Source organism: Rhinoderma darwinii, chromosome 3 (genome assembly GCF_050947455.1).
Source record: "Rhinoderma darwinii isolate aRhiDar2 chromosome 3, aRhiDar2.hap1, whole genome shotgun sequence".
In the NCBI taxonomy this organism is placed as follows: Eukaryota; Metazoa; Chordata; class Amphibia; order Anura; family Rhinodermatidae; genus Rhinoderma; species Rhinoderma darwinii.
In genome coordinates this window covers 205,386,486-205,410,263 of record NC_134689.1, presented here as the reverse complement: position 1 = coordinate 205,410,263, position 23,778 = coordinate 205,386,486, and the positions used below count along the sequence as shown (strand labels likewise).

The 23,778-nt window shown below is 41.6% G+C and overlaps 1 protein-coding gene across 2 annotated transcripts in view; it reads right to left on the bottom strand.

Annotated features, from left to right (window-relative positions):
• COG5 (component of oligomeric golgi complex 5) overlaps window positions 1–23,778 on the bottom strand; it is a 383,955-nt gene that overhangs the window by 40,655 nt on the left and 319,522 nt on the right. For both annotated transcript variants that reach the window (XM_075857265.1, XM_075857266.1), the window contains exons 16-18: window positions 18,501–18,563; window positions 12,221–12,324; window positions 1,837–2,074 (exon numbers count right to left, since the gene is read on the bottom strand). In XM_075857265.1, the coding sequence (XP_075713380.1) occupies window positions 1,837–2,074; window positions 12,221–12,324; window positions 18,501–18,563 (405 nt within the window). The remainder of the gene's footprint in view (window positions 1–1,836; window positions 2,075–12,220; window positions 12,325–18,500; window positions 18,564–23,778) is intronic.

Genomic DNA, 23,778 nt, shown 5'->3' with positions numbered 1-23,778 from the left:
GATCTTAGATGACTTCTCCACACCAATGGCTGACCCTAACATGACTCATAGAGACACTACTATACAGACATATGGAGCCCTAGCAGACCGTAAGGTAACAATTTCTCAGTACATTTAGTATACTTTTAGGGTTTTGTGTGCTAAATTACGGCTATATTATAAAAATCATTTTATTAACAGCACAAAATATGTGACTGTAAAATCAAAGTGCAAATTACATAGAAAGTAAGTGCGGGGAAAAAAAACCTTACAAAATAACCACAAATTTGAACACTACAAGTACACGAGATCGGACAACCTCATGGACACTACAATAGTTAAGCATTATTATTAGATTTGTGGCCATCAGCTTTTCAATAAAAGCACTTATGTTCATTCAATAAGTAAGTGAGTTTTCCCTTAACTCCATTTTCTAACTAACACTGGACATTTTCTAGCTCCCTGAAACAATCAACGTGTAAACTGAGTTTTCAAGGTGACATTCTCTGGAAATTGTGTCTGGATTAAGAGAATAAAACGACATCAGGCCCAAACTATACCTCAGAGACAATGTACTGGAGAGACGGATTGAAAGGCCCTGCACGAGATGGATGAGCGGGTGAATGTATTTATACAGTTCTTTTACAGATGACTGCAAGATTTCGAATGTCACATAGAACAAATACACATAGAAATAACAAAAATAATACTAAGAAAAAATGTAATCGGGGTGTAATTAGGCATTTCTTCATTCTTGGCTAGATTCCAGTGTCTATAAATTTGCTACTAGGAGGCTGTGACAATTATATGGGACGGATCCTGGTATTTCCTATATTTGAATGGTTCCTAATATTTGCCACATATCTCTTTTTCGAGACATGTATTTGACATGACCTTTTTTGGATAAAAATATACAAATATTGTACATTCACTACAGTATATTTTCATTGAATTTCTATTTAGTTTTGGTAATGTATGTGAATAGAAATGATCACTACAGTTAATCTTACAAGCAGGAATAAGCAGATACTGGAGCAGGAAAGCTGCAGGGAAATGAAACCACTAAATACAGACAGACACAGAATAATTCTGATAATACATATGTATGCGTTAATCACGGTTTAGGCTGGGGCTAGACCTAGGCTTTTGTCTTGCAGTAAGCGATAAATTGCTGTTCATAGGAATAAATGGAGTAGCTCGAAAATCTCTTCAAAATCGCTGGAGACCAGAGATTTGCTAGTGATTTATTTTTAATCTCTAGGAGCTGAAATTTCAGAGCTACACATTTGTCTGCAGCGATTGTGAAGAGGTTTTCAAGCTACTCAATGCATTCCTATGGACAGCGATTTAGAACAGTGATATCACAGGGATTATTTGTAGTGAGATACGTAGCTTTAGCCTAATGCATTCCTATGAACAGCGATTTATTACTCACTACAAAACAAAAGTCAAGTTCTAGTCCCAGCCTAATGGAGATCCTAATATATAAAGGTATTTGAGACGTTAACAGGTTGACCTCTGCACCATATATTCCTTAATTTATCAAAGGTGACATACTTGAGGAAAGAACATATAGTAAAAAGATAGATTCAAAGTTTTTACCTACCCCTGTGATGTCCTTTGTCCATAGCAAAAAGGTCATTTAGTCATTACCTAAATCCGTTGTGTCACATTTATTTCATTCACCACAATTGTACTCGTACAGAAAGCTTTGCTTCATATCAAGTCTACACCAACAATTTGGCATTCACATAACTAGGGAACGTAGCAATAATTTACTTTAAATACTAGTAATTATATATTTGCACAAAAAAATACAGGGCTATTAGTTCAATGAATTAATGTTTATACCCTTACCTGTGCAAAGTCAGCTGCCAATCTCATTTTGCCCCCTTCGCCAAGTGGCCTCAGCAGACTTGCATTGCGTATGAACACTTCTATCGCTCTTTGGGCAATGGCTTCAGTATTATCATACACAAAATCGGTGCAGTCGAAGTGTCGAAAGTAGTCATTCATGACTCTAGCAATAAAACCTTGTAATTCTTTCATGTACAAGGAACATGGGACATCTGGCTTTCCGGAGTTCATTAGGCTTCTGAAAAAAAAAACATATATATATATATACCGTATTTTCCGGACTATAAGGCGCACATAAAATGTTGAGAATTTCTCAGAAATAGAAAGTGCGCCTTATAATCCGGTGCGCCTTATATATGAACCCGACAGTAAAGAGAGGGGTTCATACAGGATCCTTTACCTCTATCGTGGGCGGCAGGGGTCGGCGGCGGCATACCACAGCACACACCATGCTCCTCCCCCCCGTGCGCCTATGAATTTATTCTTCACTTGGGTTTTTACAGTATCCATAAATGGATTGAGCATTACGGCCACCGTAATCAGGAGCCACACTGAGTGATACTTACAGCTCTGTAGGATCCTTGCAATATATCTTTGCTTTAGCGTTAACTATACCCACTACCCCAAAAAATGCCTCCTGTTAAGAGACATGCTTATGATGCAGGTTTCAAGCTTAAAGCTATAAGTTATGCAGTAGAGCATGGAAATAGGGCAGCTGCAAGAGAATTCAACATTAATGAATCCATGGTGCGTAAGTGGAGAAAACAAGAAGATGACCTCCGCCAAGTAAAGAAGACCAAACTGAGTTTCCGAGGAAACAAAGCAAGGTGGCCACAGTTGGAGGACAAAATAGAACAGTGGGTTATGGAACAGAGAAACGCATGTAGAAGCGTCTCCACTGTCTCTATTAGACTCAAAGCCACTGCTTTAGCACGTGACATGGAGATCAAGGACTTTCGAGGAGGTCCTTCATGGTGCTTTCGTTTCATGCAAAGGCGTCATCTCTCCATTCGCACCAGAACTACTGTGTGCCAGCAATTACCAAAGGATTATGAAGAGAAGCTGGCCATTTTCCGCACCTACTGCATAACCAAGATAAATGAAAAGAATATCCAGCCAGAACACATTATTAACATGGATGAGGTTCCCCTCACTTTCGATATCCCCGTAAACCGTACTGTTGAGAAAACAGGGACCAGTACGATATCTATACGTACCACAGGAAATGAGAAGTCATCTTTCACTGTAGTTCTCGCTTGTCAGGCTAATGGCCAGAAACTACCACCCATGGTAATTTTCAAGAGGAAGACTTTGCCTAAAGAAAATTTTCCTGCTGGTGTCATCATTAAGGCTAACCCAAAGGGCTGGATGGATGAGGAGAAGATGAGTGAGTGGCTGAGGGAGGTCTACGTCAAGAGACCGGGTGGCTTTTTTCACAAATCCCCATCCCTATTGGTCTGTGACTCGATGCGCGCCCACTTGACCGATACTGTCAAAGCCCAAGTGAAGAAAACTAATTCGGAGCTTGCTGTCATCCCTGGTGGATTAACCAAAGAGCTCCAGCCGCTAGATATCAGCATCAACAGGTCATTTAAAGTTAAATTGCGAGCTGCATGGGAGCATTGGATGACAGAAGGTGACCACACATTCACCAAAACAGGGAGGCAACGCCGTGCGAGTTATGCCACTATGTGCCAGTGGATCGTGGATGCCTGGAAGAATGTATCAGTCTCCAGTGTCATCCGAGCTTTCAGGAAGGCTGGAATCACCACTGAAGAGCCTAGCAGCAGCAACGAAACCGACTCGGATAATGAAGAGGAGGACCCCATGCTTGATGCCGAAATCGCCCAACTGTTCAACTCCGACACTGAAGATGACGGATTTGATGGATTTCTGGTGGAGGAATGAACTGAAAAAGTACGGTAAGGGTATGTGCACACACACTAATTACGTCCGTAATTGACGGACGTATTTCGGCCGCAAGTCCCGGACCGAACACAGTGCAAGGAGCCGGGCTCCTAGCATCATACTTATGTACGACGCTAGGAGTCCCTGCCTTGCTGCAGGACAACTGTCCCGTAGTATAATCATGTTTACAGTACGGGACAGTTGTCCTGCAGCGAGGCAGGGACTCCTAGCGTCGTACATAAGTATGATGCTAGGAGCCCGGCTCCTTGCACTGTTCGGTCCGGGACTTGCGGCCGAAATACGTCCGTCAATTACGGACGTAATTAGTGTGTGTGCACATACCCTTAACGTTTTGATTTGCAATTACAGCTGAACCAGTTGAAAGTTATTGTTAAAAAGTGTAATAAATTTTGACTTGCAGTCTGAGCAATGGTTTATTTAACGGTAATGTGCTGCGCCTTATAATCCAGTGCGCCTTATATATGAAACATGATTGCTTACAAGGCGCTCATAGAAAGTGCGCCTTATAATCCGGTGCGCCTTATAGTCCGGAAAATACGGTATATTAAAATTACTAATGCATTTTTGGACAGTTTGAGCAACTAATGGGAGACAGTCATAACGAGTTACTAGGGAATTGCTAGTTAAGTCCAAAATACAGCTTCACTTGATCGTATTTTTTATTTTTTTTAACGGATTCATTTCTGCATCTTTAGAAAGATTTCGTCATCTGCCCCAAAAACTGCAGCTGACACCTCAGTTAGATTGCCGGGACATCATAGATTCAGGCTTTTTTTTTTTTTTTTGTCTTCTAGTGCTGTTAGTTTTGATGCAAATGAGGCCTTTGACTGCCAAGTGGGCGGTTAACACAGCTCACTTGCCAATTGGGAGTGAATCTTGCCACTCTGATGACATTGAATCAGAGGGGACAGCGTCAGAGCGGCTCATGTACTCACTGTCACCTGCACTGCTAATTATAGGTGCTGAAGTAGATGAGCCGCACTGATGCTGTCCGCACGAACTACTGAGGGTAGAGAATAGTCCACCACATCTTCCCGGTCCTGTGCGAAGAGTTCAGAAATATCTACCGTCCTTTTATTAAGGGCTTTCTCAAAAGGATTAGTGCCACAGGACTGAAGAAGGGTATAGAGTCCGATAAGTAATTTAGTGAAGTCAGGTAAGCAAATCCTATAAACTAGAGCAAGTTAGGGAAACATGCAGGGATCCATACTCCAAGCATATGGTGAAAATCTGGAAAAAAAACTGAATCAAGAAATCTATAGGTTTCCTAAAATTCCTGGAAAGACAGGAAGTCAGATGACCTGGTGAAAAGTTGTTCAAAACATTTTATGTCATAAGACACCCAAGTAGCTTATCCCACAATGATTATACAGGTGTGAATAGCCATATGGAGTTCTACGTAAAAGAGGGCCAGCACTAGCTTCTAGTTTAGTGCTGGCTATTTCCAGACTGTCGTTAAAACGGTAGTAGGTAGTGTAGTGGCATCTTTGGGGGATTTATATATAATGAAATAACACATATGCAAGGCCCTCATAGGATTCATAGAACGCCCCATAGAGAGCAGTTGCGGCATTGCTATGATTAGTGTCTAACCACCAATGTGCATACACTAACTGGGAGGCTAAAAAATAATAACACAAGTCAGGGGCAGCTAGTCCCCCTGCTCTTCCGGAGCTTGCAGCGTAGCAATGCAGATTCAGCCTAGTTTACCCTCAGCCTCGAAAAGGAGCCAAACTGTTCAACTAATTCAAGGAGGGCAGCCAAGAGAGGACCATCATCAGCCAGCTAAACCAACGTGTCATCTGTATACAAAGAGACTTTTTCGGTGATCAGTCCTCTGGATATTCCCTCAATAGAGGGTAATTGTCTGATCGCTGCTGCCAGGGGCTCTTCATGTGATCTATCATCAATTTGTAATTAATTCCAATCTAAAGGCAGCACAATATATAGATTACATAACGATAATTGAATGTGAATTGATTTAATCCGGAGTAAAAACTGGGTATTGAATTAGTAAAGGAATCATAGGGACGTACACATGGATATAAAGTCCAGAGTATATATGAGAGTCCTGTGTTCTCCGTGGAGGAATGAGTGACATATTGGTCTGAAAAATGTCACCACTCCAATTCTTGGACAGGCACATAGTGTTTACCCTCACATAGCAATGCTATCTTGGAGAGAGATATCGGATTCGGCTTCGTTCACATCTGTGTTGGGACTCCATTCATGGGTTCCGCCCGAGTTTTCCATCAGGGCAACCCATGAATGGAATCCAAACGGAAACAAACGGAAACCATAGGTTTCAATGGTGATGGATCCGGTGCAAATGGTTTCCGTTTGTCACCGTTGTTTAAGGGTTCTGTAATTTTTACGGAATGAATAGCGCAGTCGACTACGGTATTCATTCTGCGCAGATGTGAACGAAGCATTACAATGCCCATGCATGATGATATTGCAGGGTTTTGTAAGATTGAGTGAGGACACTGCCTTGTAGTGCTATGTCAATCATTTCCTTGAAAATTAATATTCATAAATAACTGCCTCATTATTATATTTGGTGCAGAGCCAGATAAACTAGGTGTCATTCATTACTTTAGAAAATAATTATACACTCCCTCATTATTATGTTTATCATGCTGCCTGCAGTTTTTTAAACTTAATCTGGTGACAGGTCCACTTAAATGGTACATATTTGCCTTTTTTTATCATTGCCAATATTTGCCAATGATAAAAAAAGACAAAATCCTTTTAATTTTAATGTTTAATTAATTGTAAATGTGTTTTGTTGATCCACAGCAGGGCAAAACAAAGCCCTAAAGGCCCTTTTACACTGGCCAATAAGCGGCCGGTGCAGCGAGCGCCGATCAACGAGACATCGTTGATCGGCGCTCGTTTGCTCCTGTCACATGGAGCTATCTATAGGGACGAGCGGTCATTACTCTGTTCGCTCGTCCCCATACATTATTATCATGTCGGCAGCGCGTCACCCTGTTTACACATGTGCTGCCGACAACGATAATATTTCACTTTTTTAAAACGATACGACCAGAAGATGTTCGAGCTCGTTCATCTGCTGATCGCTGCCCTGTTTACACTGGGCAATTATCGCCAACTAGCATTCTGTGAACGCTCGTCTGCCCAATAATCGCTCAGTGTAAAACCCCCTTTAATCAGCCAATATAATCTCAAAAAGGGTAAACATTCTCCCTTAATTCACCCGATCATTGGCCAGTGTAAAAGGGCCTTTAAGGTGGTATTACTCGGCCCGACGTGGGCCGTGTCAACGAGACAGCTGATTAATCTGCCCACGTTTGCTCCTTTCACAAGGAGCTATGTATAGGGATGAGTGCTCGTTACTCCGATCGCTCGTCACCATACATTTCTATCATGTTTACACAGGGAGCTGTGCTGCCGACAACCTCAATATTTTCTACATTTAAAACTATACAATGAGCCGATAAACGAACGTTTGCTCGTTCATCGGCTCATCGTTCCCGTTTACACAGGGCAATTATCGGGAACGAGCGTTCTGTGAATGCAGGTTTGCCCGATAATTGACCAGTGTAAAATGGCTTGTACTCTGAACCAGACTGATTAGCTCCCTGGATAAATCAACCAATTATAATTGTAGTTATAGCCACCAATACCATTTTGTATAATGTTTCTAACAAAGAACATCTGTCTATCGTTCTATCTTATAGTACTATATATCTATCCCTTTGAAATAGCCTTAAATGCCCTATTACATTGTGAGAAAATACTTATACTGGAAGAAAACTGGTTCACGTGTTTGACAAAAAGACTGATTTAAGGGGGGTTTACACTGGGAAATTATCGGGCAAACGATCGTTCATAGAATGCTCGTTGCCGATAATTGCCCTGTGTAAACAGGGAGGCGATTAGCAGATAAACGAGAAAATGCTGATCGTATAGTTTTAAAAATTTTAAAATATTACCATTGTCGGCAGCACATCTCCCTGTGTAAACAGGGAGACGTGCTGCTCACATTATAATAATGATGGGGACGAGCGATCGGAGTATCGACCACTTGTCCCCATATATAGTTCCTTGTGGCAGAAGCAAACGAGCGGTCTCGTTGATCGGCGCTCGCTGCACCGGCCTAAAATCGGCCGGTGTAATAGGGCCTTTAGTCTATTATCCAGAGAAAAGAGCCATTACTATGAGTAACTATCTACACTCATACCAAAAAGGTGCACAAAATCAAGCACACAGCCATGCGATCTCAAACAAACATTGGTAGTAGCATCGGTCGTACGAAAGAGCTCGATGACTTTAAAAATGGCAAAGGATGCCACCTTTGCCACAAGGGAGTTTGTGAAATTTCTGATCTGCTAGTTCTTCCCCGGTCAACTGCGAGTTGCAAAGTGGAAGCGTCTAGTAGTAACAGCTCAGTCACAAAGCAATAGACCACTCAAACACATAGAGCAAAGCCGCCGAGTCCTGAAGCACACGCTGCGCTCACTATAGATTTCCAAATTGCCTCTGGAAGCGATACAAAAACTGTGCCTTCGGGAGCTTTAAGAAATTGGTTTCAATGCTCAATTAGCTGCACACAAGCCTAAGATCACCATGTGCAATGACAATAGTCACCTGGAGTTGTGTTAAGCACCCTGTGAATGCCAGGATGCCAAGAGAATTTTGTGTAGGAAGGATAATGGTCTAGTGGTCTGCTTTTTGGGGTTTGGGCTAGGTCTTATGTTTCCAGGGAAGGGTATTGCTATGCTGCAGCATACATAGACACTTTAGACAATTGTATGCTTCCAACTTTGTGGCAAAAATTTGGGAAAGGCATTTTCCTGTTTAAAGAGCCTCTGTCACCAGATTTTGCAACCCCTATCTCCTACTGGAGCAGATCGGCGCTGCAATGTAGATAAGAGTAAAGTTTTTTTTTAAAAACGAGCATTTTTGGCCAAGTTATGACCATTTTTATATTTATTCAAATGAGGCTTTCTAAAGTACAACTGGGCGTGTTTAAAGTAAAAGTACAACTGGGCGTGTATTATGTGCGTACATCTGGGCGTTTTTACTTCTTTTTCTAGCTGGGCGTTGTGAATGGGAGTGTATGATGCTGACGAATCAGCATCATCCACTTCTCTTCGTTAACACCCAGCTTCTGGCAGTGCACAGACACAGTGTGTTCTCGAGAGATCACGCTGTGACGTCACTTACTTCCTGCCCCAGGTCCTGCATCGTGTCGGACGAGCGAGGACACATCGGCACCAGAGGCTTCATTTGATTCTGCAGCAGCATCGGCGTTTGCAGGTAAGTCGATGTAGCTACTTACCTGCAAACGCCGATGCTGCTGCAGAATCAACTGTAGCCTCTGGTGCCGATGTGTCCTCGCTCGTCCGACACGATGCAGGACCTGGGGCAGGAAGTGAGTGACGCCAGAGCGTGATCTCTCGAGAACACGCTGTGTCTGTGCACTGCCAGAAGCTGGGTGTTAACAAAGAGAAGTAGATGATGCTGATTCGTCAGCATCATACACTCCCATTCACAACGCCCAGCTAGTAAAAGAAGTAAAAACGCCCAGATGTACGCACATAATACACGCCCACTTGTACTTTTACTTTAAACACGCCCAGTTGTACTTTAGAAAGCCTCATTTGCATAAATATAAAAATGGTCATAACTTGGCCAAAAATGCTCGATTTAAAAAAAACCAAAACTTTACTCTTATCTACATTGCAGCGCCGATCTGCTGCAATAGGAGATAGGGGTTGCCAAATCTGGTGACAGAGCCTCTTTAAGCATGACTGTGCCCAAGTGCACAAAGCAAGGTCCACATAAAGACATGGTTTGAAGAGTTTGGTGTGGAGGTACTCTAGTGGCCCTGACCTTAACCCCATAAAACACCTTGAAATTAATTAGAATGCAGATTACGAGCCAGACCTTCTCGTCCAACATCAGCACCTGACCTTATAAATACTGTTTTGGCAGGGTGGGCACAAATTCCCATAGACACACTCCAAAATCTTGTGGAAAGCCTTCCAAGAAGAGTTGAGGCTGTTATAGCCACAAAAGTGGTGCCCCAACTTCATATTAATGTCCATAGGTGTGATGGTCAGGTGTCCTTTTGGCCATATAGATATATCTATCACGTTCATCTATTTGTCTCACTCATATCTATCTCTTTATATCAAACAAGCTCTTAAAATTTATCTATCTAGCTATCTGGTAAATAGAAAAACAAAGAACTCGCAGCACTCCAGAGTTTTTTAAAAATTTAAAAAAGTGATTTATTCATCTTGAGGAAGGCCCTGGGACAGGACTGAAACGTTGCAGCGTTGACATGGATGAATAAACCACCTTTTATATTATGAAAAAATTCCGGATTCCTGCAAGTCCTTTGTTTTTCTATTTACCTGGTGGACCCTGGATCAAGGTCAAGTTTGCTTAGCACTGTATGTTTTGCCTTAAGTGCAGCTTTTTTTTTTAACCTATTTTATCTATCTGGATATGGCTTTGAAATAGCTTCAAATACACATAAATGTATTCAATTGTGAGAAAATACTAATACTGGACGAGACTGGTTCACGTGTTTGACAAAAAGATTGCTTTAATCTATTCTACGAGTGTCTCTTACTCTAGAAGATCCGGCACGTCCATACAGTACAATGACAGCCCATAGATTTCAATAGGCACTTAATTTCACCTACGGTAGCACTACAGGGGAAATTAACACTTGCTTCCAGATTCCCACAGAGTTTACAGCTGATCTCTGGAGGTCCCTGATTTCTAAAGTGGATGACCATGGCAATGCACCCAATAATCTAAACTGTTCTAGAGTTCTTTTAATAGCAACATTCTTGGGTTTACATGATAAATTTTATCTTTACCTTTATTATTAACAATCACATGGCCATCAGTGTCGTAACAACCGCTGAAGCAGCCATAGCGGCCATGCCCAGCGGTGCCACTATGGCTGCTAAAGCGGTAGCGACGCCATATTCAATAGTATCTGCGTCCTTAGGACGCAGGTACTACTGTACGCTATGGCAATGCAGGGAGGTAGCTCCCAACTCTGCCATTAACTAGGATACAGGCCACATTCGGCCTGCAGCCTGCCATGGAACCCTGAGCAGGCCGACATGATAACGTCACTTGGAACACACCGGCCTATGCAAGTATGACTTTTTTTTGTTTTATTTGTTTTGGGGTCGCTATATGGCGCTATCTACACAAGCGGGGCTTTATGGCGCCATCTACAGGGGGACTGTATGGCGCTATCTACAGGGGGGACTCTATGGCGCTATCTACAGGGGGGACTCTATGGCGCTATCTACAGGGGGTCTCTATGGCGCTATCTACAGGGGGTCTCTATGGCACTAACTACAATGGGGAGGTCGCAGCGCTATCTACAATTGGGGTGTGACTGTCTACAGTGAGGGCTGTATAGCACAGTCTACAGGGGGGCTGTATAGCACTGTCTACAGTGGGGCTGTATAGCACTGTCTACAGGGGGCTCTATGGCACACTCTACAGGCGGCTGTATGGCACAATCTACAGGGAGTCACTATCTACAGGGGGCACTATCAACAAGGGGGGGCTGTGTGTGGTACCAAGGGGAGAGGGGGGTGCCCAGACAAAAGTTTGCTATGGGGTGCAGTCTTCCTTAGTTATACCCCTGATGGCCACGGTCTATTTGTGCTCAAACTAAAGATCATACAGGGTTATTATTCATTACTAATACATCCCTCCTTGCCTGTGTGGCAGATTTATGAGAGTATCTGTCTTAGTTTTGAGTTATAATAAATGAGAGCTTATAATATATTCTGTGGTACTATTTAGTTACATTTCATCATTTACTTTATAGTTTACGATGTAATGTTTTTCAGGAAACTGTAATTAGGTGGAAATAAATGTGCAGGGTTTGCCTATGAGTGAGTGAGTCTATAGGCTGGAGCTTGTAGACTTGTTAAGTGAGGCTTTTGAGCAGTCAGCTGTCAGGAAAACAAGTTATTTAAGGAATAATCATGATCACAAAATACATTTAGTTATACCATTCTTAAAATGAATACGGATAATCCCTTACCTCTTCTTAATTCGCGCTCTCGTCCTGTTTCACATCTATTTTAATTATTGTATCTTCTTCCACTTTTACTTTACCCATTTCCCTCCTGAGTGTTTTGTCTGCGTGTGAATAACACTTATGACTAAGTTATGATAGCTTTATGCTTCCTTAACAATTCGGTATTTAACTGTCACTCTATATGGAACATATTATGTATACTGTAATTTAAGAAAGTACAAAAACCATCTTCAGGTTTTTATATAAATATGTTTGTTTTTAAAATTGCAATGTAAAAAGCGGGAACACACCTTCCAGTCTTGTATCGTAAAAGCTGAAATTCCTCTATGCAAATTCCACATGCACAGAAAATAAAAGTGATGGTGCTTAAAATCATAATGAATGAAAAGAAAAACTCACCCTGAAAAATCTTCTTGGTACATAGTTATGATAATGGCTTCAACAGAGTCACCCACAGAACGGATTAACGGCTGCACAGCATTTTCCATAAGATTATCGATAGTCTGATAAATAAGAGACCAGGTATGGAAATTAAGTCAGAAAATCAAAATATAAATTCTAATGTCAGGGACATTCCTGTAAAAGGGACTAGAACTTGTCTGTCTAAGGAAAGGTAGTAATAATGAAACAAAAAAAGTCTTAGTAATAACATGCATTCACTCAGCAAAGCAAAGAATTAAGCAAGTGCTGCAGAATATGTTGGTGCTACGTAAGTAAAGATTATTATTATTACTATTATGCAACCAAGTTGCTATAGAGATAAATATAAAAAGTTTGTGGGAGTTCTTTATCAAGTCCATTAAAAAGAATTGAACAGTATATACTGTGATTTTATATAAAATGTCATATATAATACTATTTTTATAACCGATTATTATGCTCAAGTTTATTCAAAACTACTAGGCAGAAATCTTACTAGACATCTGCATCAAAAGGAGATTCATGGAAAAGTAAAGATTGTGGTTTTAGGTAATTACCCAGTTAATAAATCTATCCTAGTGTATTTTTATATAAAAGGCTTTACTCAAGTTTTCAAACAAGGATTGTAGACATTGGCCAAGGTGCTTTAGATTGTGATGTCTCAAAGGCAGTGTAGATTATAAGTTAAGGTCTGAAGGGCCTAAAATAATTTGTTCTTCGGGGAGGCAGCAACGTAGTACAAAACTTTTTCCCAAATCACATGGAGTAGGAGATGCGTTAATTGCGGCAGTGTACTCTATAGGCGCTTCACCAAAGAGCAAGCTTCACTTCTTCAGGAAGATTAGAGAAACATTACCCACCACTACTTCCTTGGAGGAGGGCATACGGACCCAATAGAGGAGCAAAACAACCATCAAAGATGGTGCTCTGCACCGTCCTCACACAGGCTCAGAGTCTGAGAGGAGAAGTCCACTCCACAACACAGTTCGAGGAATAAAACACACCAGAAAAAAGCTTTCAGCTATATGAATGTCACCTCCTCGGCAGACACAACAGGTTGTAGGAGGACCAACCATCACAGGAAAAATAAAGAAGCGTTTGTCTCCACATTAAATAAAGAGGCGTTTGTCTCCAGACCAAAAAGAGACATTTGCCTCCTTAGGTGTATTTGACTTAGGTTCTCTAGAGTCCCTCTGAGACTTTGAGTCCATAACCTTCTCAGCAGCATCCTCTGAGAAAAATTACGGAGCTAGCTCCAGATGTCCAGAGTGGGTCTAGATAGCAGAACTTGCCCACCTAAATTAAGAATTTTCCTTTGTTTTAGAGATGCAGCTTCTATGTATGCATTATACATAGAAGTTGCAATATCGTCGCTGTAAGCTGATGATGAACTAAGATTTGATCGATATTCGGGTTAGATAAGTTGTCAGAGGAAAACAGGAGCCGCTATCAGCCGAGTCGCCAGTCCAGCACAATGACAAATTCGGATTAAAGCGTTAAAATGCAGCTTCTATGTATAATTCTATGTATAATGCATACAAAGAAGCTGCATCTCTAAAACTAAGCAACATTTTTAATTAAAAAAAAATATTAGAAATATGTTTAATTTCACAAAATAAATACATATAAAAATGACATTAAACGGCTAGCGGAGCGGTACTGATGATTGGTCAGTCATTAAATTATGTGACTAATATAAGAAGAGCTGATGGTTTATCTCCGCAGGAATAGCAGACCTCGCCCAGCCCTCCGGAGCTCCTGAACCTAGAGACTAGTGTTTTGTTTGGCACCACTTCCTCAAAAGGTCAAAAGTCACTATAGGGCAAGGAAGTCCTTTGCAGAGCTCAAGATGCCATCACATGAGAAGCCATTTTTGCCCAGAGGGTCACTCCTACAGGTCTCAGGGACGGCCAGCGATTTTCAGCGATAAACCAGACGAGTTTTCTCTGATACTTCCAACTTTCCAGAGGGTCACCATCCAAGCATGGTTCCTACAAAAGGCCACGTTCAGGTGAGATCCAAGTTACCAATTCCTTCCCAACACTTCTAAAGAAAATTGGAATGCATTTTTTCTGACATTATAAACAATATTTTGGTTTTTCCTTTAATAAAGTTCCCTTTCCAAAAGAGACACCTTCAATTCCACAGAAAGGCGATCCTCGAGTCTGTGCGAGAGACCGTCCTACCTGAAGGCAAGATTCCACCAGCAATGGGGGAGAAAAGGGTTGGAGAAGCCACATCTTCCCTGTTCTTATGTCAGATGGGTTAGTGAGTCCGGTTCTGAATGTAAGATCATTGAATGCTTTTCCAAAACCCAAAAGGTTCCACATGGAGAGTTCTGTAGACTTCTAGTTCCTATGAGGAAGGTACATGTAGCTAATACAGGTAGTCATGATTTAGACGGAGAAGGGAGATAGATCTGTATGCATTGGCAACAACAGCCTAAATCTACAGGTTTGTAGCGAGAACATGGTAGCAAGGTACATGGAAGCTGGATGCTCTGTTTTTTTCCATGGAACCAGCTGATGAACCTATACGGGTTCCCTCCACTAGCTTTAATGTCACAGGTGCTACGGAAAATCACTTGAACAGGAGGACAAACTGGTTCTCGTTTATCTCATGTGGCCCTGAAAACCATGGTACCCAGTGTTACACATCATGATCAAGCTCCCCCTGGGCTTGACAGTCAACTCTTTCTAGGAGTCTAGGGATCTTGTCCCTCAGCTTTATGTGAAATTAATGTATATACCCATTCTAATCGGCTGTTCTCATTCCCAGGCTTATCTGAACACACCAATGACCTAATTAACCATTCTCTAAAACCTAGAAACCATAAACGATATAAGATATAAGGTCAATATTGCAGAATTCAAGAACTGGTAAGCATAAAGACAGTGACATTTCAGGCACCTCCCAGAGCTGGACGCAGCTCTGGAGTTTCAAAGCCAAAATTACAAACCGGTATGGCTTCTACCAAAGATAAAGTCTCAAATTGAATGGGAAACAAGAAATACAGTACATAAGGTAACTGAAAAAAAGAGAAGCTGAAATGTGAAGCCTCTTCTGTGTTTTCTAAGGGCAGCAGGTGATGCAAATTTTTCCCTAAGAATGTTAGGTATTAAGCTGGCATGCCTGCTATCTCTGGCCATGCCAGCTAGGACAGCGGAACTTACACTGTTTCATGTTCAGAAGCCATGGCTAACAAAGACCCTGAAGCGGGTTTCATTTGGTCTTGAATGGAAGAAGCAAAACAGCCCACTTTGATGAATCTCCTATTGAGCTTGACTTAGTAAGGGATCTGGAGGATCCATGACTTTGTCTTGAACATGATTACCTAGAATTGTCAATGCCACGCAGGGAAGGGATTTCTAATCTCTTCATTACATAAAGACCTCCTTTCTGCATGGTCTCCGCTATAGCAGAGCCAGGAACGTAGTCGGGTGTTATCGACTAATTAGTAGTCAGAAAGTCACAAGTCAGAGGATAAGAAACAACCATAGTCAGGAGTTCGGTTACGAGTCGATACCAGGAGTAGAAACACGGGATCCAAGCGACAAAGCCAAAGGGAAAGACAGGAGCGTAGACAGGAGCGTAGTTCAGGAACAAGACCATGATCAGGGTCAGGATCAGAGTTAAATAGCAAAAGGAACAATAGCCAAAAATAGGATAAATCTGGATCTGCAGGCAAGGCTTATTCCCCATCAAATAGGCCGCTAGACCTGACGTCAGCAGCAGGTGCCAATGCACCTGCAACCTAGAGCTCCTAGGCTGTGAAAAAGAGAAAAGCTGTGGATGGATCCAGCAGGGCCACGGCTAGGCCAGAGTAAAAGGCGTTTGGTTGCCTAGCAACCATCCGTGGCTGTCAGCAGGAGTCACTCCCTGGGATTCGTCGCTGGAGCCGAACGAGGTGAGCAACACTGTGCAGCCTGTTCAGCTGCACAAATGCCCAGAGAGAGTAGGTGGTCCACTCTCACCACACAGAGTCTGTGCGCCTGAGCAGTTTACAGCCACAGATGAAGGAGCAAGAGAAAGGAATCCTGCAGCCTTATGTACAGGGAGTTAACCCCTTCACCGCCCTAGACCACCAGGGATGTTATTATTAACCTTTTCAATACCCCAGACCACCAGGGATGCTATTCTTAACTCCTTCTATACCCTAGCTCACCAGAGATGGAATTAAGATATTTTGAGTTTCCAGATAAATAATATATCATATCATAGTTTAATTTAAATATAAGAGGATGTAAATTGCAGGAATGCGAAGAGAATCTAGCATGCTATTTTTGCACCAAGTCCCTCCATTGTCTGAGTCTGCCCCTGCATGTTTATATATATACTTTGTGTTGTTGGGTGCTTGCCCCAATAAAAGCATTGGATCTCTGCGCACAGATTTTTCATTAGCCGTTGTCCTCCTCAGTCTCCTTATCTAGGGATTAGTTAACCAACAAGCCATCCTTAAAAAATTTGTAGCCTCTGAAGGGAGTCCTGCCGGGCTTCAGCGTTTCACTTTTGCTGGCAGGATGGGGAGGCATTAGTTGTTGCTAGGTGGCTGTTCTTACCCCAAAAACAAATGCCTTTTGCAGGCCACAGACAATTACCTTTTGCAGTCCAGATGCTTTTATTCATCTGGCACCAGCCCCCTGAAGCTCATCATCAGAAAAATGCATGCAACAATGTTCAACAATATCCTAGAGGAGATAACGCTGCTTGCTTGTCTCCAGAAAAAAAAGTTCAGAGATTAATTTATCAAATAGAAAATGACCTAAAGCAACAATCTTCGCTGACGGCATCGTGAATAGGTGCAAGTTCTATAGAGGCCAGGTTAGTTAACCTGCCTATCTGATTTAAAGTGTACCCAACCTTTCAGCATAAGGTGTCATATGTGTGTACATAAGGAATAATACGATTTCTGGCCATTATATGACTTGTATGCTGAATTTTTTAGCAGCTTTCCCCTTTGCAGGCTCTCTCTCTAATTCTCAATTTTCCAGTAGCTAGTGGGTGGAGCCTAACTTCTGTCATATCTGCATACACTTCACAGAGAGAAAAGGAGAGTCCTGCTCTCCTATCTCTATCTACCACATATATAGAAGTTGCAGCAACATGGAGGACATTATACAGCAGTAATGAACAGTGTGGCTCTGAATCCAGCACTGGAGTAAGATAGAACTCTTATTATGAGCAGCTGTAGCATCTGTGTCTGCATTTCCTCGCCTCTCTCTCTCTCGCTCTGCTCCTTCCTCCCCTTCCCATAGACTTTTATGGGCAGCATGTAACCTGATCCCTCAGTAAGTGGATAGAGAAATAAATAAATTCAGAGTGAGTGAATAGTTGGGAGGTGGGGGCTGATAAGTAGAGAATAGACATTTTGTTATACAATAAGATATATTATAAAGTTTATTATATTCGCTTATACTATTGATTTATGCAAAGTTCAAAGTTTAGTGCCTATTTAACATGTTCGGGATAAATTGACCATCAAAAGCAACAAGGTTAATTTTGTTTGCTTACTTGCAAAATAAATGGAACAATATTTCTCGGTCTCATGTCATTAATTATTAGTCATATTTTTAAGAATAAGTCATGCAAAACATTTGCTCTTGATATCGAATATAAATGATAAACTTGTATATTTATTGGCCCAAGAGCCTTTTCATCCAAATATAGGCTAGGGCTACACAGCGACATTGGCCGTGAAACAAGTCGCGCGGCCAAAGTTCGCTGTGTGTGTGTCTCAGGTAATGAAATTCAATGTGGTCGCTTTGCAACGAGCAAGATCCCGCGACCGCGACTTCAGAGTCATAAGAAATCTAAACCTGTTAGACTTCTTTCGACTGTGGTGGGGTGGTACCTTGCGGGTCGCAAAGTTACCACATTTATCTACATTACAGAGCGCGATACAGCAATCTTTGGACGCGTGACCTGCGTTGCAGCCAAAGTTGCTGTACAGCCATAGCGCTATTTGATTGGAACAATGTAATTATGTAATATTACAAATATATGTTGCTCTCAACTTTCAAACAACATATGATTATATTGAGACTATTGTTTTTGTAAATTCTATATAGTTACATCTTATTTAAGGACTTGCCCAGATTACGGATTCTGATATAAAAAGCTGAAACCCTTTCAGAAATAAATAATATGGTAGCACCACACAACTGTCATATACAATTCCAATATTTGCTGTCTAGCTCGTCTATATGAGCTGGAGTTCAAAGCAAACATTAATCTGAGATTTTTATTGAGGGCTTATTACCTTCATGGCGGCAGTTATATTCTGTTCTGCAGCTGCCGGAAGTGAACTCTGACCCGATATAACCTTCAAGTGAAAAAGAAATGAAGTATTATGAAACATTCCTATTGCTGATTCACAATCTACACATTAAGATCCAGGTTCAGAAAATAGCAACTACCTGAAAAGGAATAACACTATAGTAAATATTAATGAGTACTATACATAAATTCAGACAGACAAACAATGAGTCAGGTCTATACTCAAAGTCAGAAACTATTTTAGGGATTGTTCACATATATACGGTGGCCAATCTCAGTTTCCTTCGGCTTCTTATATAATAACACAGTCTGTGGCATAAACACCAGACATTTTCAAACACAGGATGGGAACTATGGGCACCACAGCAGGTTTTATTTTTTTAAATACGGAGAGAACTAATCCCCTGAAAGATATATGTGACTGCACCCTTATTGGATTGTCCACAGCAAGATGACAGTTCTTGGTTTAGCTTTCAGGATAAGGGCGGATTCACACGAACATGAATTGCGTCCGTGCAGGCCGTGTGTTTTTCACGCGGCACGCATAGACCAATAGAAGTCTATGGGCCAGTACAGACAGTCCGTGCTTTTTGCGCAGCGTTTGTCCGCTGCGTAAAAAGCGCGACACGGTCAATATCTCTGCGTATTTCGCGCATCACGCACCCATTGAAGTCAATGGGTGCGTGAAAACCACGCAGGTTGCACGGAAGCACTTCCGTGCGAACTGCCTGTTTCGCGCAACAGCTGTCAAAAGGATGAATGTAAACAGAAAAGCACCACGTGCTTTTCTGTTTAGAAACATGCAAATGGCGTGTCATAATGATGGCGGCTGCACGAAAAGCACGCAGCCGGGCATCATATGATGCTGCTTCACGGAGCAAGTAAGTGGCTTTTGCGCAGGCAAAACGCAGCGCATTTTGCGTGCGCAAAAACGCCACGGTCGTCTGAATCAGCCCTAACAACAAAAAAAAAGTGGAGTTATTGCTGTCCATCAGCAAAAAAAGTTATGCCTTATCCCAAAAATCCCTCTTGGTAATAATTGTAAGAAGGCTGTCAACAAACGTTTTAGAAATGTTTTTAGTGATGTCTATGCACTATATAACTTGTAAAGTTATTTTTAAAGTACTAAAAGGCCTAAACATATGTTGAAGGCCCCCAGGTCTGACATCTTAGCTTAATAGAAGAGTGATAAAAGTACAATGCACTGCAAAACATAAGTATTGCAGTATATTGTACCAGCGATCTAACAATTGCTTATTCAAGTTCCCTAGTGAGACTAAAAATAAAAATGTAAAATGAGTTGAAGATTTTACTAATATAGAAAAAAATAATAAAAGTATTAATATTAAAAATATTACTGAATACTGTACCCATGAGGTCCGCTGAACTGACGGGTTTAGTGAAAGCAGGTCCTGCCCGTCTCTGACACACAGGATCCACCTGTTATACATCACATCTAAGTTCATAACTTAGATGTGATAGATTATAGGTGGATCCTGCATGTCAGACACGCAAGAACTGCTTTCGCTGAACCCGTCAGGTTCGCAGGACTGATTGATTCAATTCTTAGTGAACAATACATCTGCTCTGTATGCAGAATATCAAAAAATTAAACTTGGCATTGGCGGTGTTGCAGCAGGATATTCCCTTAGATCCTCTTCATTACCTCCTGAATGTTCCCCCTAGGTCTTTGGGGAAATCACCAGCTCGACTCTTTCGACACTTTCTCACAGCCGCTAAGACGTTGATAGCGTGGAAATGGAGACAGACAACCCCTCCCTCTCACATCGACTTAGTAACTAGAATTAGGGAAATACGTACAATGGAACATATGACGGCCTCTATTGACAATGAACTGGACAGGTTCAAAGTGGTGTGGGATCCGTGGGACAAGTATTGGATACAGGGATCTCAAGATTAGGTTGTAGGTGGAGCTCCGACTATCCCCCCCCCTCACCCCCTTAAACCCCTGTGTTTTTTCCCAGATGTTTTGTCTGTCTATTGAAAGTTACTGTCTTACTATGTGAATTGCATGGCCCTTCATGCTGCTCTAAGTTATATGTATATTTTAGAAAAATTTTCAATAAAAACACAGTTGAAACCAGAATATCAAAAAATTTAATAAAAAGTGATCAAAATGTTGAATGTACCCCAAAATGGTATCATTAAAAACTACAGCTTATCCAGCAAAAAATAAGCCCTCATACCACTTAATCGACGGAAAAATAAAAAAGTTATGGCTCTCGGAATCTGGCGACACAAAATTAATTTTATTTTTTACACTTTAAATATAGAACAAACTATATATATTTGGTATCGCCGTAATCGTAGTGACCCACAGAATAAAGTTAACATGCTGTTTTAATTGCACTGTGAATTCCGTAAAAACGAAGTGCAAAAAACAATAGAGGAATCGCTGTTTTTTTCATTTTCTACCCCCCAAATAATTTTTTCCCGTTTCCTAGTACATTATATGGCACCATATATAGACGGAAAAATAAAAAAGTTTTGGTTTTGGAAGGTAAGGAGTTAAAAATAACAAAAATCAAAATCTGAAAAATGGCTGCGGCGGGAAGGGGTTAATATGTTGAAACCAGACAACCTCTTTAATAGCATACATCTTTAGGCCTTATTCACACGAATGTATTTAACGTCCGTGATACGCGCGTGAAAATCACGCGCGTCGCACGGACCTATGTTAGTCAAGGGGGCCGTTCAGACATTCCGTGATTTTCACGCAGCGTGTGCCCGCTGCGTAAAACTCACGACATGTCCTGTACTTGGGCGTTTTTCGCCCATCACGCACCCATTGAAGTCAATGGGTGCGTGAAAATCACGGACAGCACAAGGAAGCACTTCCATGTGTCGCACGTGAATCGCGCAACAATAGATCAAGAAATGAAGGAAATAATAAAACTACTTCCTTCATTTATTTTTCTAAACATCAAAACCGCCTGTCATAAGGATGGCATATGCGTGAAAATCACACAGCCACGAAGCAAACACTTATGACACATGGAACTGCAATGTGCAAAAAACGAAGCATTTTTTTCTTGCGCAAAACGCACACGTTCGTGTGAATAAGGCCTTATAGTGTTTCAGTTCTTGAAGTTACAGTGTCCTGATGCTTGCAAATCCTCTGGTCGGGTTTTGCTTTTAGAACGCTTTTAACCCCTTCCCGCACCTTGACGTAACTGCACGTCGATGTGTGCAGTAAGTTCGCGCACCTTGACGTGCAGTTACGTCTGTGCTTTGACAGTTAACCGCCGCTCGCCGCTACACCGCAGCGGCGGTTAACTGTGCAGGGTGCCTGCCCTGCATTCCCCGTTGCCGATCAGCGGCCCATCACCACTGATTTCGGCAGTTAACCCCTTAATTGCGGCGTTCGATTTTTAGCACCACAATTAAGGTGTTTAGCGCCGATCGGCAGCCCCCCACGTGAAATCATGGGGGCTGGCGATGGTACCCATGGGAACCGGACGCCAGACAATGGCTTCCGGGCTGCCATGTACAGAAGCCTATGAGGACCAGCCGGAGGGTGGTCATCGTAGGCTACCTGTCAGTGTGACTGTTACGTCACAATGACAGTTGGAATGCATTACACTACATAGGTAGTGTAATGTATTCCAGCAGCGATCAGAGCTGGAAGTCTAAGTGTCCCCTAGTGGGACAAGTAAAAAAAAACAAAAAAACGAATAAAAATGTTTTAAAAAAAAGTGTCAAAATAAAAGTTATAAGTGATATAAACAAGAACTGCTTTCTTTCCTATAGTAAGTCTCTTATTATAGGAAAAAAATGAACACGTAAAAAAAAAGTACACATATTTGGTATCACCGCGTTCGTAACGACCCCAACTATAAAACTATAATATTATTTTTCCCACACGGTGAACACCGCAAAAAAAATCAACGAAAAACAATGCCGGAGTCACTATTTTTTTGTCACCACCCCTCCCAAAATATACAATAAAAAGTGATCAAAAAGTCGCATGTACGCCAAAATAGTACCGATACAAACTACAACCCGTCCCGCAAAAAACAAGCCCTTACACAGCTTTTTTGACTGAAAAATAAAAAAGTTATGGCTCTCAGAATATGGTGACAAAAAATAATTTATTTTCTAAATAAGTGATTTTATTGCGCAAACGCTGCAAAACATAAAAAAACCTATATACATATGGTATCGCTGTAATCGTACCGACCCGCAGAATAAAATATAACGGTCATTTATAGCCCAGGGTGAAAGCCGTAAAAAATAAATAAAAATCATTGTCAGAATTGATGGTTTTTGGTCACCTTGCTTGCCGACAGTGGAATAAAAAGTGATCAACAAAATCGCATGTATCCCAAAATGGTACCAATGAAAAATACAGATTGTCCCGCAACAAATAAGCCCTCACGCAGCTCCGGTGGTGAAAAAATAAAAAAAGTTCCGGCTCCCAGATTATGGCGATGCAAAATGTGCAGTGTTCCAAAAGCGGATAAGATAGGGCGCCATTTATAAGTGCCACACTGGCCACATATCTGCGGATTATTTATTTACCCCATTATTATACCCTCTTATTATGCCCCTGATGTACTCGGCACTGCTTACATATGCCCCCACATTATAAACTGAAATACCAGTAAAATGCCAAACAGAACTACTACCAAGCAAAATCTGCACTCCAAAAACCAAATGCCGCTCCCTCCCTTCTGAGCCCTACAGCGTGCCCAAACAGCCGTTTACGTCCACCGATATGGCATCGCCATACCTGGGAGAACCCGGTTAATATTTTATGAGGTATTTGTGGCAAAAACTGGGCACAACATATAGTGCACTAAAATGGCACATCAGTGGAAAATTGTAATTTTCACTTTGCACCATCCGCTGCAATTAAACCCTTTGCGCACCATGACTTAATAGCATGTCGTGGTGTGGGGGGTGATATATGGAGCGTCTCACGCGCTGAGCCCGCGCCATGAGCTGCGGGTGTCAGCTGTGTATTACAGCTGATACCGGGACTAACGGACAGAAACAGCGATCGCGCTGTTACAAGAGCCTGTAAAAATCACAATATATTGTGTATTCTACCAGTGATCTAACGATTGCTGGTTCAAGTCTCCTAGGGGGACTAATAAAATATGTAAAAACAAAAGTAAATAGTTATTATTAGTGGAAAAAATTTAATAAATATTTAAAGTCCAAAAAGAAACCCTTTTCACATTTTTTCTCTAAAGTAATGTAAAAAAATACACAAAATTGGTATCGCTGCATCTGTA